Source organism: Giraffa tippelskirchi, chromosome 1, assembly GCF_054371585.1.
Source record: "Giraffa tippelskirchi isolate mGirTip1 chromosome 1, T2T-mGirTip1v1.2.pri, whole genome shotgun sequence".
Lineage (NCBI taxonomy): Eukaryota > Metazoa > Chordata > Mammalia > Artiodactyla > Giraffidae > Giraffa > Giraffa tippelskirchi.
Genome location: NC_137275.1, coordinates 199,163,162 through 199,178,581, shown reverse-complemented (window position 1 = coordinate 199,178,581; position 15,420 = coordinate 199,163,162). Strand labels below are relative to the sequence as shown.

The 15,420-nt window shown below is 39.9% G+C and overlaps 1 protein-coding gene across 11 annotated transcripts in view; it reads left to right on the top strand.

Annotated features, from left to right (window-relative positions):
• Positions 1–13,557, top strand: part of SLC35D2 (solute carrier family 35 member D2) — a 53,428-nt gene extending 39,871 nt beyond the window's left edge. For 8 of the 11 annotated variants that reach the window (XM_081523128.1, XM_081523153.1, XM_081523107.1 and 5 more), the window contains 3 exons: positions 10,936–11,014; positions 12,112–12,194; positions 12,918–13,557. In XM_081523128.1, coding sequence (XP_081379254.1) covers positions 10,936–11,014; positions 12,112–12,194; positions 12,918–13,020 — 265 coding nt within the window. In that variant the 3' untranslated portion in view covers positions 13,021–13,557. Of the gene's footprint in view, positions 1–1,418; positions 5,859–10,935; positions 11,015–12,111; positions 12,195–12,917 lie in introns of those variants that run through there. The other 3 variants (XM_081523146.1, XM_081523110.1, XM_081523095.1) reach the window with 1 other exon arrangement.
• The last annotated feature ends 1,863 nt before the right edge of the window (positions 13,558–15,420 follow it).

Below are 15,420 nucleotides of genomic sequence, written 5' to 3'. Positions count from 1 at the left end.
CCCCTTATTATTTTTTTTGATTACTAGTACTACAGTTTTCATTGTTGTGTAGATGGACTGAGACAACTCATGATCTCTTTGATCAACATTCTTCAATTCTTAAACTTGATCTTACTTGCAGTAATGTAGTCTCATACAGTAAAAGTGTTTATGTATATCCTCCAGCTCAGTAATTCTTTCTTTAGCTGTGTCTGATTTAATGTTTAACCTATTTCTTGGAATTTTAAAAAAATTTATAGTTTATTGAGGTATAGTTGATATACAATAATATATAATGGCAACCCACTCCAGTATTCTTGCCAAGAAAATCCCATGGACAGAGGAGCCTGGTGGGCTGTATAGTCCATGAGGTCGCAAAGAGTCAGACATGACTTAGTGACTAAACAACAGCAATTATATATGTTTCAGGTATGCAGCATAGTGATTCACAGTTTTTAGAGGTTATAGTCCTCCATTTATAGATATTATGAAATATTGGATATATTCCCTGTGTTGTACTATATATCCTTGTAGATTATTTTATACATAGCAGCTTGTACCTCTTAATCCCCTATTCCTTTCTCGCTCCTCCCCACTGGAGTTTTTGATTTTAACAATTTTATTTGTAAAAGTTCCACAGTGTTTTTTAAACTTAATCTGTTCATTCATGACATTCTTTTGTGGGTTATCTTTGTGACTCTATCTTTTATTTCTTGGAACATTACACACATAGCTATTCTGTATCTGATGATTCCAATATCTGCAGTTCTTGAGAATCTAAATATATAGGTTGTTGACTCAATATGTGTTTGTGAATGTCATTATGGTATGTTTTCTTGTGTATTTGGTGACCTGTGATTTGTGAGCATATGACTCAATCTTAATCGTTAAGATTAACCTTAATTACTCATAATTTTGTGGACCAAAATTAGGAATTTGAGAAACTTTCCTGAGTGGACAAATTGTTTTTAGTATTGTTGGTAGCCAGGTGTGCTCCTCACTGGGACCACTCAGGCCTTTTTGAGGGTCTAGGCTCAGTGGGCTAGTGTCTGTTCTCATTTGAAGTTTGGCCCAGGGCTCAGGCCCAGAGAGTGTTGTTTTGCAATGGCCTCTGCCCTGACATACTCTGATCCTGTACCCAGTCTCTCCTGTTTTCAAAGGCGGGATTTGGGGCAACCTCTTGTGCCTCTTTCAAAACCAGTAATCTCTCAAATAATGTGTTCTTTCCAGGCATTGCTTGTTTGGCAATGGTGAGTACTAAGTGCTCCCAGTACTTAGGCAGCCATTGTTGAATGCCTAACCATAGTAAGATATTTATATCCCAGTTGCTGACTGAGAACAAATAATTTTGAAAAAATCTACTAACCTGTGTTTGTGAGTTGCTTCTGCTGCTGCTGCTAAGTCGTTTCAGTCGTGTCCAACTCTGTGCGACCCCATAGACGACAGCCCACCAGGCTCCACCATCCCTGGGATTCTCCAGACAAGAATACTGGAGTGGGTTGCCATTTCCTTCTCCAATGCACTAAAGTGAAAAGTGAAAGTGAAGTCACTCAGTTGTGTCCGACTCATCGCGACCCCATGGACTGCAGCCTACCAGGCTCCTCTGTCCATGGGATTTTCCAGGCAAGAGTACTGCAGTGGGGTGCCATCGCCTTCTCCGGTTTGTGAGTTACTCTTTGTCAATTACCTTCCCCCCATTCCAGATAATAAAAAATTCAACTCATATCACACAGACTCAGACTAGTACCTTTCCTTGCCTAAGCCTATGTTCACCTATATGTAAACAGCAGAGTCAAGTTTTATTTTTATCTTATGTCATTAGAAACTTGATAAGATCCTGCTTTTTTTTTTTTTCACTTGCACTTTGCTGTGTAGCCATTACATTCAGAAAATCAAGAAACAAACCCTCTGATGTCAGCTGTCTGCAGTGAGTGGTGGGTTGGCAGTGCCTGGATGTGAGTTGGCAACTTCTGGGGCTTCTTTGTCAGACTCTTGACCCCATCTGTCTACAATTCTATACATTTTTTTCCAGTTAATAGTGTGCTTCCTAGAAAACAAAGACACTCTTGATAAATGTTCTGAATTATTATTTTATCAGTAGTCATTTTGCAAGTAAAATCTAATAAAGGCATAGTAATTAAAAATAAATCAGTAAGTGATAAAAACAATATTTCAGATTCTACAACTTTAAAGATGAAAATAAGGTAAGTCTCAGTTTTTTGGAGAAGGAAATGGCAGCCCACTGCAGTATTCTTGCCTGGAAAATCCAATGGCCAGAGGAGTCTGGCAGGCTACAGTTCATGGGGTTGCAAAAGAGTCAGACACAATTTGGTGACTAAGCAACAATTTTTAAAGGGGGTCTTTTGAGGACACTAATTCATGGCATCAATCTAACAGTTCGGTGCCTCTCGTTTGGAATCAGATGGCCTGGATTTGAATCCTGGCTTTGCTGCTTTTTAGTTCTGAGTCCGTGGACTAGTTATTTACTCTCTTTGAGCCTCAATTTCCTTATCTTTAAAACAGGAACAATGAGGTTACGTAGCTGATTTATAAAGTTCTGTGAATTGTGGATTGCTCAAACTCATGTCCATTGAGTTGGTGCTGCCATTCAACCATCTCATCCTCTGTTGGTTCCTTCTCCTCCTGCCCTCAGTCTTTCCCAGCACCAGGTTCTTTTCCAGTGAGTCAGCTCTTCACATCAGCTGGCCGAAGTATTGGAGTTTCAGCTTCAGCATAAGTCCTTCCAGTGAGTATTCAAGACTGATTTCCTTTAGGATTGACTGGTTTAATCTCCTTGTAGTCCAGGAGACTCTCAAGAGTCTTCTCCAGCACCATAGTTTGAAAGCATCAGTTCTTTGATGCTCAGCTTTCTTTATGATCCAATTTTCACATCTGTATATGACTACTGAAAAAAACCATGTTTTGACTCTACAGACCTTTGTCAGCAAAGTGATGTCTCTGCTTTTTAATATGCTGTCTGGGTTTATCATAGCTTTTCTTCCAAGGAGTAAATGTCTTTTAATTCTGTGGCTGCAGTCACAGTCCACAGTGATTTTGAACCCCAAGAAAATAAAACCTGTCAAGTTTCCATTTTTTCCCCATCTATTTTCCATGAAGTGATGGGAATGGAGGCCATGATCTTCATTTTTTGAATGTGGAGTTTTAAGCCAGCTTTTTCACTCTCCTCTTTCACTTTTATCAAGAGGCTCTTTAGTTCCGCTTCGCTTTCTGCCATTAGAGTGGTATCATCTGCATATCTAAGGATATTGATATTTCTCCTGGCATCCTGATTCCAGCTTGTGATTCATCCAGCATTATGTACTCGGCATTTTGTTGTTGTTCAGTCACTCAGTCGTGTCCAACACTTTGTGACCCCATGGACTGCAGCATGCAAAGCTTCCCTGTCCATCACCAACTTGTGGACCTTGCTCAAACTCATATCTGTTGAGTCGATGATGCCATCCAACCATCTTGGCCTCTGTCATTCTCTTCTCCTCCTGCCTTCAAGATTTACCAGCATCAGTGTCTTTTCTAATGAGTTAGCTCTTCACATCAGGTGACCAAAGATTTGGAGCTTCAGCTTCAGTATCAGTCCTTCCAATGAATATACGATTTCCTTGAGGATTGACTGATTTGATCTCCTTGCAGTCCAAGGGACTCTCAAGAGTATTCTCCAACATCACAGTTCAAAAGCATCAATTCATTGGTGCTTAGCCTTCTTTATGGTCCAACTCTCATATCCATACTTGAAAAACCATAGCTTTAACTATATGCATCTTTGTTGGCAAAGTAATGGCTCTGCCTTTTAATATGCTGTCTAAGTTTGTCATAGCTTTTCTTCCAAGGAGCAAGCATCTTTTAATTTCATGGCTGCAGTCACCTGCAGTGATTTTGGAGCCCAAGAAAATAAAGTCTGTCACTGCTTCCATTGTTTCCCCATCTATTTGCCATGAAGTGATGGGACCAGATGCCATGATCTTTGTGTTTTGAATGTTGAGTTTTAAGCCAGCTTTTCCACCCTTCTCTTTCACTTTCATCAGGAGGCTCTTTAGTTCCTCTTCGCTTTCTGCCATAAGGGTGGTGTCATCTGCATATCTGAGGTTATTGATGTTTCTCCCAGCAATTCTGATTCTAGCTTGTGCTTCATTCAACCTGGCATTTCACAGAAGTTAAATAATCAGGGTCACAATATACAGCTTTGATGTACTCCTTTTCCAATTTGGAAGCAGTCTGTTTTTCCATGTCTGGTTCTAACTGTTGCTTCTTGACCTGCATTCAGGTTTCTCAGGAGGCAGGTCAGGTGATCTGGTATTCTCATCTCTTTAAGAATTTCCCACGGTTTGTTATAATCCACACAATCAAAGGCTTTAGCGTAGAAAACAAAGCAGAAGTAGATGTTTTTCTGGAATTCTCTTCCTTTGTCTATGATCCAACAAATGTTGGCAATTTGATCTCTGGTTCCTCTGCCTTTTCTAAATCCAGCTTGAGCATTTGGAAGTTCTTGGTTCACATACTGTTGAAGCCTACCTTGAAGGATTTTTAGCATTACCTTGCTAGCATGTGAGATTAGTGCAATTGTGCGGTAGTTTGAACATTCTTTGGCATTACCTTTCTTTAGGATTGGAGTGAAAACTGATGTTTCAGTAGTACGACTACTACCGAGTTTTCCAAATTTGCTGGCATATTGAGTGCAGCATTTTAACAGCATCATCTTTTAGAATTGTAAATAACTCAGCTGGAATTCCATCACCTTCATTGGCTTTGTTCGTAGTAATGCTTCCTAAGGCCCACTTGACTTCACACTCCAGGATGTTGGCTGTAGGTGACTGACCACACCATCATGGTTATCCAGGTCATTAGGACCTTTTTGTATAGTTCTTCTGTGTATTCTTGTCACCTCTTCTTAATCTCTTCTGCTTCTGTTAGGTCCATACCAGTTCTGTCCTGTATTTTGCCCATCTTTACATCTATCCTCTATTTTCTTGAGAAGATCTCTAGTCTTTTGCATTCTATCTTTTCCCTCTATTTCTTTGCATTGTTCACTTATGAAGGCTTTCTTATCTCTCCTTGCTATTCTTTGGAATTCTGTATTCAGTTGGGTATATCTCTCCGTTTCTCCTTTCCCTTTCACTTTTCTTCTTTTCCCCGCTATTTGTAAGATCTCTTCAGACAGCCATTGTGCTTTATTGCATTTCTTTTTCTTGGGGATGGTTTTGGTCACTGCCTCCTGTACAATATTATGAACCTCTGTCCATAGTTCTTCAGGTACTCTGTCAGATCTAATCAAACCACTAGGTAATTCAGGTATGACCTAAATCAAATCACTTATGATTATTTCTTCTATTATGTCTACTTCATCTTCAGTCATCAAGTTTTAAGTCTGAAATTGCCTTAGAAGAAAACTTCTATTTTGTCATGGTGCACTTTTCAGAATGCTGTTTTCTTGCAGTTTCTCACTCAGAAGACACCATGATCAGATCATTTGCTTCTTGGCAGTAATACAAACCATTGTAAGCTTCTGAGCACATCCTTGGTTTTCAGAGCAGCTGGGACTGGGCTCAGACTGTCCCTTTGCTTTGGTTCAAGCTCAAGGAGCCGCAGGATTAACGTGTGCACGTTCCAACCCTTGACTCCAGAGAACTCTCTGTCAGGTTTCTTTCTTATTTTCACTGCTTTCAAGTTTGCATTTCCAACTTGCTTTTTCTGACCACCAAACCTCTATCCAGAGTTGAAAATGTGCACCGGGATGACCCGGAGGGATGGGATGGGAAGGGAGGTGGAAGGGGGGTTCTGGAAGGGGAAAACATGTACACCCATGGTGGATTCATGTCAATGTATGGCAAAACAAATAAAAAAAGAAAGAAAGAAAGAAAGAAAAAAACTCTAACACTTTGAAAATGTACATTAAGCCAACAGAATGGTGAAAAGGGCAGACTTTTCTTTTGAGCTATGGTTAAGGATTCAGCTTTAAGGAATGCTATTTGTAATCAAAAATTTGTAAATAAAGCTTATGATGAAGTGAAATTGCATCAGGCAGGTAAACCAGATTGTGGCAGCCATGATAATTTAACACAGGCAAAGGTAAAATAAGACTGAAATTTAAGCAGACAAACTAGATTTTAAAAGGCTAGCTCTGCTGGTCTTTTTAGTCTTGCCCAGAAGCGACAGGTTCCGGTTCATTCACACCAGCAGCTGGCACCAGCGCCCAGGCCCTGGAGGCAATTGTTTTCCTCTGTTTCTGCCCCAGTAGCAGGCTCTCTGATGGGCTTCCCTGGTGGCTGAGTCAGTAAAGGCCTAAATGTCCCTGTGTCCACCTGCAACACAGGAGACACAGATTTGATCCCTGGATTGGGAAGATCCCCTGGAGGAGGGCACGGCAACCCACTCCAGTATTCTTGCCTGGAGAATCTCGTGGACAGAGGAGCCTGGCAGGCTACAGTCCATAGGCTTGCAAAGAGTCGGAAACGACTGAAGCAACTGAGCATGCACACAGAGGCCTCTTTGGTCTCACTGAAGCAGTAATATGTTCCTTAATAGAAATACAAGTGTATCTGTTTTCCCTGCTCACAGTATAAAAAATGTCCTATTCTTTGAAACTTCACTGATACTGCCAAGATGTAGGGTCCAAAACAAAACAATTCTGCTGATTGCTTGGGCACTGGAGTGACAGAACCTTCAAAGAGTTTAGATAGCCCCATCATTGCCCGACAAAGCACTTCCTAGTGTGAACTCATTGCTCCAGGAAAATGGGCCATATTTATCCCATGTCTTTGGCTTCCCTGTCACACCACCGAGGTCTGGGGTTAAGAGTGAGTTCTTACTAGAGTTGGGCAAGATGAGAGTACTTGAAGTTCTTTGAAATCTGGAATAAGAGAGTAATGTGCTTGGGTATCATTGTGATTGGTGGAAGGAGTGTGGAAATGGCCTTTTATTACTCGAACATTTGTGTTGGATTTCTGTATATGCTTGTACATGGAATAGTAATCAACAACAAGATGTAAACAAGGCCATTTAGGTCCTGCTTATGACTGCCAGGAGTGTGCCATCCAACTTTGGGTTAATCAGTTTTTTTTGTGTGTTATTTTTCAGAAACAGGAAGAAACCTTTGAGCAGGGGTTCTGGTCCAGGGGTTTCCACATGAGCACCTCCATCCCTTGGGGCCCTATAAACACCAGCTGGTATCTGTTGTCTGAATAAATGTATCTTGTATCTGTGCCATCATTTTTCAGATGTACACAGATGATAAGTATGATTTTAAAAGTATGGAATGGCAGAAAGCTACTGAGAATTCAGCAGTGCTTTTAAATGTCTTTTCATTTTATTAATTCATAGATGCTAAAATCAAAACTATCATGTGAAGACTGACATTTTTGGTGTTAAAAGTGGTTTCCTTTGCACTGAGTTAATGGAGGGTCTTTTAGTTCAGAATCTTGGTCTTAGCCAAAGGACTGTATAGGTCCTTTGCGTATAGAAAACTATTATATTATATTATATTTCTTAGAAAATTTTAATATACTCCTTTGGGCCTAGTCATTTTATATAATAGTTACTCTCTCTGCCAACATCTGTTGAATCATAGAAAAAGCAAGAGAATTCTAGAAAAAACATCTGCTTCATTGACTATCTTAAAGCCTTTCACTGTGTTGATCACAACAAACTGTGGAAAACTCTTAAAGAGATGGGAATACCAGAGCACCTTATCTGTCTCCTGAGAAACCTGTATGCAAGTCAAAAAGGAACAGTTATAATTGGACATGGAACAACAGACTGGTTCCAAATTGGGAAAGGGGTACATCAAGGCTGAATATTGTCACCGTGCTCTTTTAACTTCTGTGCAGAGTACATCATGTGAAATGCTGGGCTGCGTGAATCAGAAGAGGGAATCAAGATTGCCAGGAGAAAGATCAACAACCTCAGATATGCAGATGATACTACTCTAATGGCAGAAAGCAAAGAGGAACTAAAGAGCCTCTTGATGAAGGTGAAAGAGGAGAGTGAAAAGCTGGCTTAAAACTCAACATTCAAAAAACTAAGATCATGGCATCTGGTCCCATCACTTCATGGCAAATAGATGGGGAAACAATGGAAACAGAGACAGACTTTGTTTCCTTGGGCTCCAAAATCACTGTGGATGGTGACTGCAGCCACAAAATTGAAAGACGCTTGCTCCTTGGAAGAAAAGCTATGACAAACCTAGACAGAGTATTAGAAAGCAGAGACATCACTTTGGTGACAAAAGTCTGTCTAGGCAAAGCTATGGTTTTTCCAGTAGTCATATATGGATGTGAGAGTTGGACCATAAAGAAGGCTGAGCGCTGAAGAACTGACGCTTTCAAACTGTGATGCTAGAGAAGACTCTTGAGAGTCTCTTGAACTGCAAGGAGATCAAACCAGTCAGTCCTGAAGGAAATTAACCCTGAATATTCACTGGAAGGACTGATGCTGAAGCTGAAGCTCCATTACTTTGGCCACCAGATGTGAAGCTAGAAAAAGACCCTGATACTGGGAAAGATTGAGGGCAGGAGGAGAAGGGGGAGACAGAGGATGAGGTGGTTGGATGGCATCACTAACTCAATGGACGTGAGTTTGAATAAACTTCAGGAGATAGTGAAAGACAGGGAAGCCTGGCGTGCTGCAGTCCATGGGGTCACAAGGAGTCGGGCAGGATTTAGCGACTGAACAACAGCAAAAGAAATGCAGCCTGTCTGTCTGCAGAAAGTGGCTGTTCCTGTATCAGACGCCATCTGGCACTTAGGAGAACTGCTGCTAATTCAGATTCCCCCAGGAGGCTGGAGACAGGGACTCCTCCCCTCACTCAGCCCAGCTGGTTGGTGAGTGTCCTAGTGGCCCACATTCATGGTAAATGGATATTGGCCAAGGTGGTTTCACTAAAATTTGAAATGAAGAAAACATTGCACGTTTGGAGCCCTGGATTAGGAAATTTTAAGCAAAACTGGAACATAACAAACGTCCATGGTTGTCTTGGATATAATGCTGCACTCCAGTTTAGGAAGCCTATAGGAAGCTTTTCTGTGTCCTGGAAACTGGGTTGGACCTCTCCCAGGAGTTGTGATTTCTGTTATTTTATTAGACTCTTAGCTCCTCCAGGGCAGATACTGTGGCTTATATGCTCTTACTACCCAGGCTCAGAAAAGCAGGCAACAAACAACATCGGGTTGATTTTTTAATCTTTTTATTATGCATGCTTTGGATTATTTATAGCTGCCTGGGACTATAAATTAATGTTGAATTTATTAAAACTGTAAAAAAACCTTGGACTTTCTTAAGCCAATTTATAAATACTCTTGCTTTATTTATAAAATTAGTAATTTTTGTATTAATATAAGAATACTTTCATTATTTGATTAATGGTTTAAGTCATGTTTAAGTGATTGAAATCTCCTAAACAACTTACTGTAAATCAGTCTCATAACTTACTGAATTAAAAAAAATTAAACATCTTAAATGTGGTTTACAAATGTAATTTACCAGATTTTTTTTCTAGCAATTCCAAGGTATTATGAGACCCTAGAGAAGCTGATGGGTCAGGTTGTTTTATAAACTTAGAAACTCTTTGAAATCTAGTAAACTAAACTTGGCAATGTGGTAAATCACCTTCTTTTAAACATCAGAATACTGTGTACAGACTTAGATTTTTGTATTCTTTTCAAGTAAAAATTGCAAATTTAACATAGATTTCAGATTTCAGATACAAACAACAAAAGTCAAGATGTTGGATTCTCTCACTTGTCAAATTGTTGTAATTACTTTAATAACAAAGACATACATTATTCTGAAGATTACAAAATTTATTTGTAATTGAGTTTATTCCTTAACTTAGTATAAAAACTTGATGTATATTATCTCTAATATTTTTTCTCTGTCATCCCTGGTAATGAACATATTCAGGCCAAAAATGGTTATTGTGTTGCATATTAGTGATCTAGATTCTATTGTTAACAATCAGAAATTTGGACCTGGACCTGAAACTGGTAGGTACATTGCCCCGAGGGGAGTCTCCCTAGTGCCTGGGGCCTGAGCCCTTTCTTAGAGTTCCCAAGCTAGGATGTAGCTTTAAAACCCAACGCATCTTATGTTCTCTCTATCTTTCCAGTTTCATTCTCAACCAGTTTTGATGGTAACCTCTTTCAACATTTAATCATCTGATTCCAGTGGATGAAATTTTGCACCCCACTTAGGTTACACCTAATTTTCTTTACTACTTGAATGAGATGAATGTATTTCTTTACTTTTGATTGGATTCTTCATTTTTTTCTGTGTATGTGTATATATATTTTCTTCTCTGATGCCTGGTCATGATTCTGTAGTCGTTTTGTTGACCAGTGTCAGACATACTGGTCAATGCTGAATACTTGTTGAAATAACTTTGGTAGTAGGGTACAGGAGTATTATAGGCATGTGGAACCCATTATTTAAATCTTCTTAGTCCAAAGCTAGCAATTGTTCAGCAGCTTTCCCTGCTAACACCAGTGTTTCTCAGAACTAGCTGCATGTTAGAATCACCCACAGATCTTTTATACGGCACATGTCTGGGGCCCCACCTCAAACCAGATGAAGGAGACTGTCTGTCAGGCATCATGGTGTTAAAAGTGCATCAGGTGATTCTGATCCACAGAGAGGATTGAAAATCATTGTTGTAACGTAGCTGTTAAGTGAACGAGTTCAGATCATTTAAAAAATCTTATTGTCTCTATGCCCTTTTTGTGGAAACACTGACAGGAAATGCACAGATAAAATGAAAAGGACACCTAAGGTGAAAGTTTGGCTAATGCGCGACTAGACCATTTTCCTGTAAAAAGTTGAAGTTAGTAAGGAGATGTTTTAAGATGTAGGTTTTAAAATATTCACAGTATGTTTTTCTTTTTTATTTGTTTAAAACAGCTGTGGTTAGATGCTTGCGGACTCTTCACTCAGGTGTTTGCTTCCTTGTCCCAGGTTTCTGCTGATGTACTCCACGGTTTTGTGCAGCTATTACAATTCAGCCCTGACGACGGCGGTGGTTGGAGCCATCAAGGTAAGTGGTTGAAGTCTTGAAATACACAACCGAATTGGGGAATTGACTGATTTTATTGTTGTTATTATTGTGGTATAGTAAGAATGGAGGCTTGTGATATTTTCAGCTATGGCTGGGTAATCCCTTCTTACATTTTCTAATCTTTTAATCCATAAGACAAAGGGAAGACCTGCTAATTTAAAGGTTGTTGTTCTGTTGCTCAATTGTGTCCGACTCTTTGCAACACCATGGACTACGGCACGCCAGGCTTCCCTGTCCTTCACCATCTCCTGGAGTTTTCTCAAACTCATGTCCTTTGAGTTAATGATGCTATCCAACCATCTCATCCTCTATAACTTTTAAATTGGGAGTGGAAGGAAGGGATGGTCTGGGAAAGCTAAGTAAAATAGCTGAAAAAATTACAAATTTCTGCACCAAGATACAGTGTGATCTACATTTTGATTTTCTGGGAGAATATTGCTGACTAAGGAAATCCTTATAAAGAACTGTTTTCAGCCTAGATCTGTACACAGTTATAAGGTGATTAATGCTGGGATTGGTGTATATGCTGTGTGTGTGTACAGCATTTGAGTACACACAGTAATTGGAGGGTGAGGTATTCTAAATTCTGTTCTGCAGTTGCTTTGTGTTTCTGTTCACATGAGTTTCTATGACGAATGGATGCTTCATCAGTAGACTTATCTTTTGGCTACCCAAAGATCATTGAGAATATACTGGACAGCATACTGCTTAGAATTTGTCAGCTGTCTTAATCAGTTTACGTTTAGGACTAATACGATTAAAATTCCCTACCCAGTGATGATAAAGAGATGAGATCTGAAAAGCTGATTACAACCCAACTCTTACATGTTTTTTCTGGTATAGTATGTGGAAGAAGGTATGGATGATGCAGTTCTGTGATTATAGTGCTATAGTTTACTTCATTTTCTTTATAAAGCCATATGTTATAGTTTTTATTCACATATTCAATATTCCATGAATCCCTACTATATGCAAATCATTTTGAAAAGTAACAAAATATTTCAGAGTTCACCATATATATGTATTTTCCCCCCAAATCCTTTACTTCTAAGATCACTAATCCTCTCTTTTTGCAGAATGTATCCGTGGCCTACATTGGAATGTTAGTAGGTGGAGACTACATTTTCTCTGTGTTAAACTTTGTAGGGTTAAATATTTGGTAAGTGGGATTTTTAAATGAATTCATTTTAGTAACATGAATTTTAAAAGCCTGATTAATATGTTATAAGTGGAAAAGCAGGAGGTATTTTGATGTTACAATTCCTAGGATAAATTTTACTTGAAATATTCAGTTCATCTCTTTTTGTGACATATTTGCTCATGTGGTTCATGGGGATGTGTGTAATGAAAATTCAGAGTCGAGATCTGAATTTAATTCATGTGTCCTCACAGAAAAGACCCTACATTGTGGTCTTCCTTTTGCGAACGGGCCTTACTAAATCTGTGCTCCATCAAAGCACATGTGTTAAAGATGTTGAGAGGAGTGACTAAGATACTTTCCAAAGGCATTTTGGGGTCTCAGAGGTAGGACACCACTTTAGGATAATAGTATATCATTTATTCCAGTAATAACCAGGTGCTTATTTCTCTCCAAGTTTATGTATTAGATTTGACCTGCTCTTTTTCTGCTGCCAAAGATTTGTAAATAAGAGGGCTAATTCCCATCAGTTAATCCACATATTTGAGGAAGTAAAACAGAGGGTTCGATAATTTCCTTTACAATAGGCTGACTGCATTGTAAATCAACTATACAAAATTTGAAAAAAGAAATAAGTAGCCAAAGTATCAAAAAAATTAGGCTGATTATATTTATCAAGAGCATGACTGTTGATGGTACCACCTATGGAATTTATTTTTACTGTTTTTTTTTTTCTTCTTTCAGCATGGCAGGAGGCTTGAGATACTCCTTTTTAACTCTAGGCAGCCAATTAAAACCTAAACAACCTGTGGATGAAGAAAATATCTCTCAAGATTTGAAGGTCTAGAACCTGGGGCAGAATTGCAGACTGACTTGCAGACTGTGGGGAGGGGGGAATATTCCCAGCTGTTTTGGCTGTGGCACTCGCCCCTCTGGTTAAGACACAACAGAAACGTCTGCAAAATGCAAAGCGAATCTACCTCATGTGCTGCGCAAGGAGCCATCATCAACCCTGAGAAACGTACCCGGGCAAAGCCTTACCAGCTGAAAGTGAATCTTTTCAAACACTTGGTGAAAGGGATCATTTCGAAGGCACTTGCGGGGCCCACACACCTGTGTACTCTTCCCGGTATCCAAAGTGCTTCAGAGGCGGTAAAAGGCCGATGCTGTTGAGGGTGCTTATCAGCACCTTGGCCTTAATTTCAAAGGTCCCAGCCAAAGCAAAGTGCCAGTGAGAACATTTTTTTGGTTTAAGTAGACATGTCTTCATTTTAGTAAAATCAACCACTTAACTGCCAGTAAAGTTGTTAGCTTTGATTTGATCTTATATGTTGGTATCTTCACAATTATCAAAGTAAAATAAAAAATAATTTATATGCATGCCTCATACTGTTATGTTATTGTAGGCAGGCAGTAAACAGTAAGTCATTTTATTCAGTCTGCCTTGAAGGGTAATAAATGACTCATGTTGGGAAAAATTACAAAATAACTCAATGGAAAAAACAATACTTGGTGTGCTCTGTCAACATTTAAGTAGGTTATATTTCTCTCCTCTTCTTCCAGGTTTGTTTAGGGGACTCTGAAATTCAGATCACATCGACTTTAACCAAGGTATATTTTTTTTTCCTGGGCTTGCCTGACTTCCCAGACCAATGGTGTGTGGGAAGGAACCTCGGATTGGATGACTGTTATCATCTCCTCCTAGGTGTCTCAGTGGTAAAGAATTCACCTGCCAATGCAGGAGGCACAGGCGATGGGGGTTCAATCCCTGGGTTAGAAAGATCCTCTGAGGAGGAAATGGCACCCCACTCCAGTATTCCTGCCTGTGAAATCCCATGGACAGAGGAGCCTGGTGGGCTACAGTCCATTGGGTTGCAGACCTCTGACATGACTGAGCATGCATACACTGCACAGCACCATTTAGAAATGGACTGTCCTCACAGGGGTTGTGCAAGGTAAGGCCCCACTCTGGGAATCAGGGGCCCTTCTTTCCAGTCTTGTCTTCACTGCTAACTCACTGAGAGCTCCACAAGTCACCTTGCCATGGTTGCCTCCATTTTTTAATCTGTAAAATGGAACTATATTCCCAAATCCCTGCCAGCTCTGACTTTCTAAGTTTATAGAAGCTGAACCAGATGGACAGGGCAGCAAATGAAGGAATGAGTGTGTTGACATGTTTCAGTTTACTTTAAAATAAAAAAAAAATTAATTGTAAAATACACATAATATACAATTAGCAGCTTAACCATTTCTAAGTGTACAGTTTAGTGGTGTTAAGCATATTCACAGTGTTGTGTAGCCAATCTCCAGAACCTTCTCATCTTGCAAAACCAAAACTCTATACCCATGAGACAGTAACTCTCCATTCCCCCTTTCCCCAGTCCTTGGCAACCACCATTCTGTTTTCTGTCTCTATGAATCTGACTACTCTAGGTACCTCATAAAAGTAGACTCACGCAGTATTTATCTCTCGGTAGCTGGCTTATTTCGCTCAGGATAATGTCCTCAAGGTTCATCCATGTTGCAGCATATGTCAGAATTTCCTTTCTTCTTAAGATTGAATAATGTCCCATCATATGGATATACCACATTTTGTTTATCTATTCATCTCTCAGTGGACTCTTGGGCTGCTTCTACCTCTTGGCTATTTGTGTATAATGCTGCTATTAACGTGGGCGTACAAATATTTCTTTGAGACCCTGCATTCAGTTCTTTTGGATGGTAAAAGGAAACCTGTTTCCTCTACACATAAAACACTTCTGACACCAAATGTGTGGGGACTTTCCCTCACATCAAGCAGTTCTTCAACTCTCTGGATGCCAACTAGGGGTCCTACAGTTAAATTCTGACTCCACCCAGAGTTAGCACAGACCCCCCCCCAGGTTAAGGGCCCAGTCCCCCAAGATTTCCCCCTACTTCAGATGCCAGTCCCAAGTCCCAGGTTGTGGCTGGTGCTTCTGACCAACTGACCATAAAGCTGGAGTCTTCATGCCCACTTCCTTGGGTTCGGTAATTTGCTGGGATGGCTCACAGAGCTCAGGGAAGTGCTTGACTCTCTATTACCAGTTTATTATAAAGCGTTTGACTCAGGAATAGCCAAAGGGAGGAAGTACATAGGACAAGGTATATTGGAAATGGTTTGGAGCTTTTCATGACCCTTCCTGGCACATCAATGTGTTCATCAACTGGAAGCTCTCCAAACCTCATCATTTTTCACAGTAACGCATGGACCACAGATACCATTTTG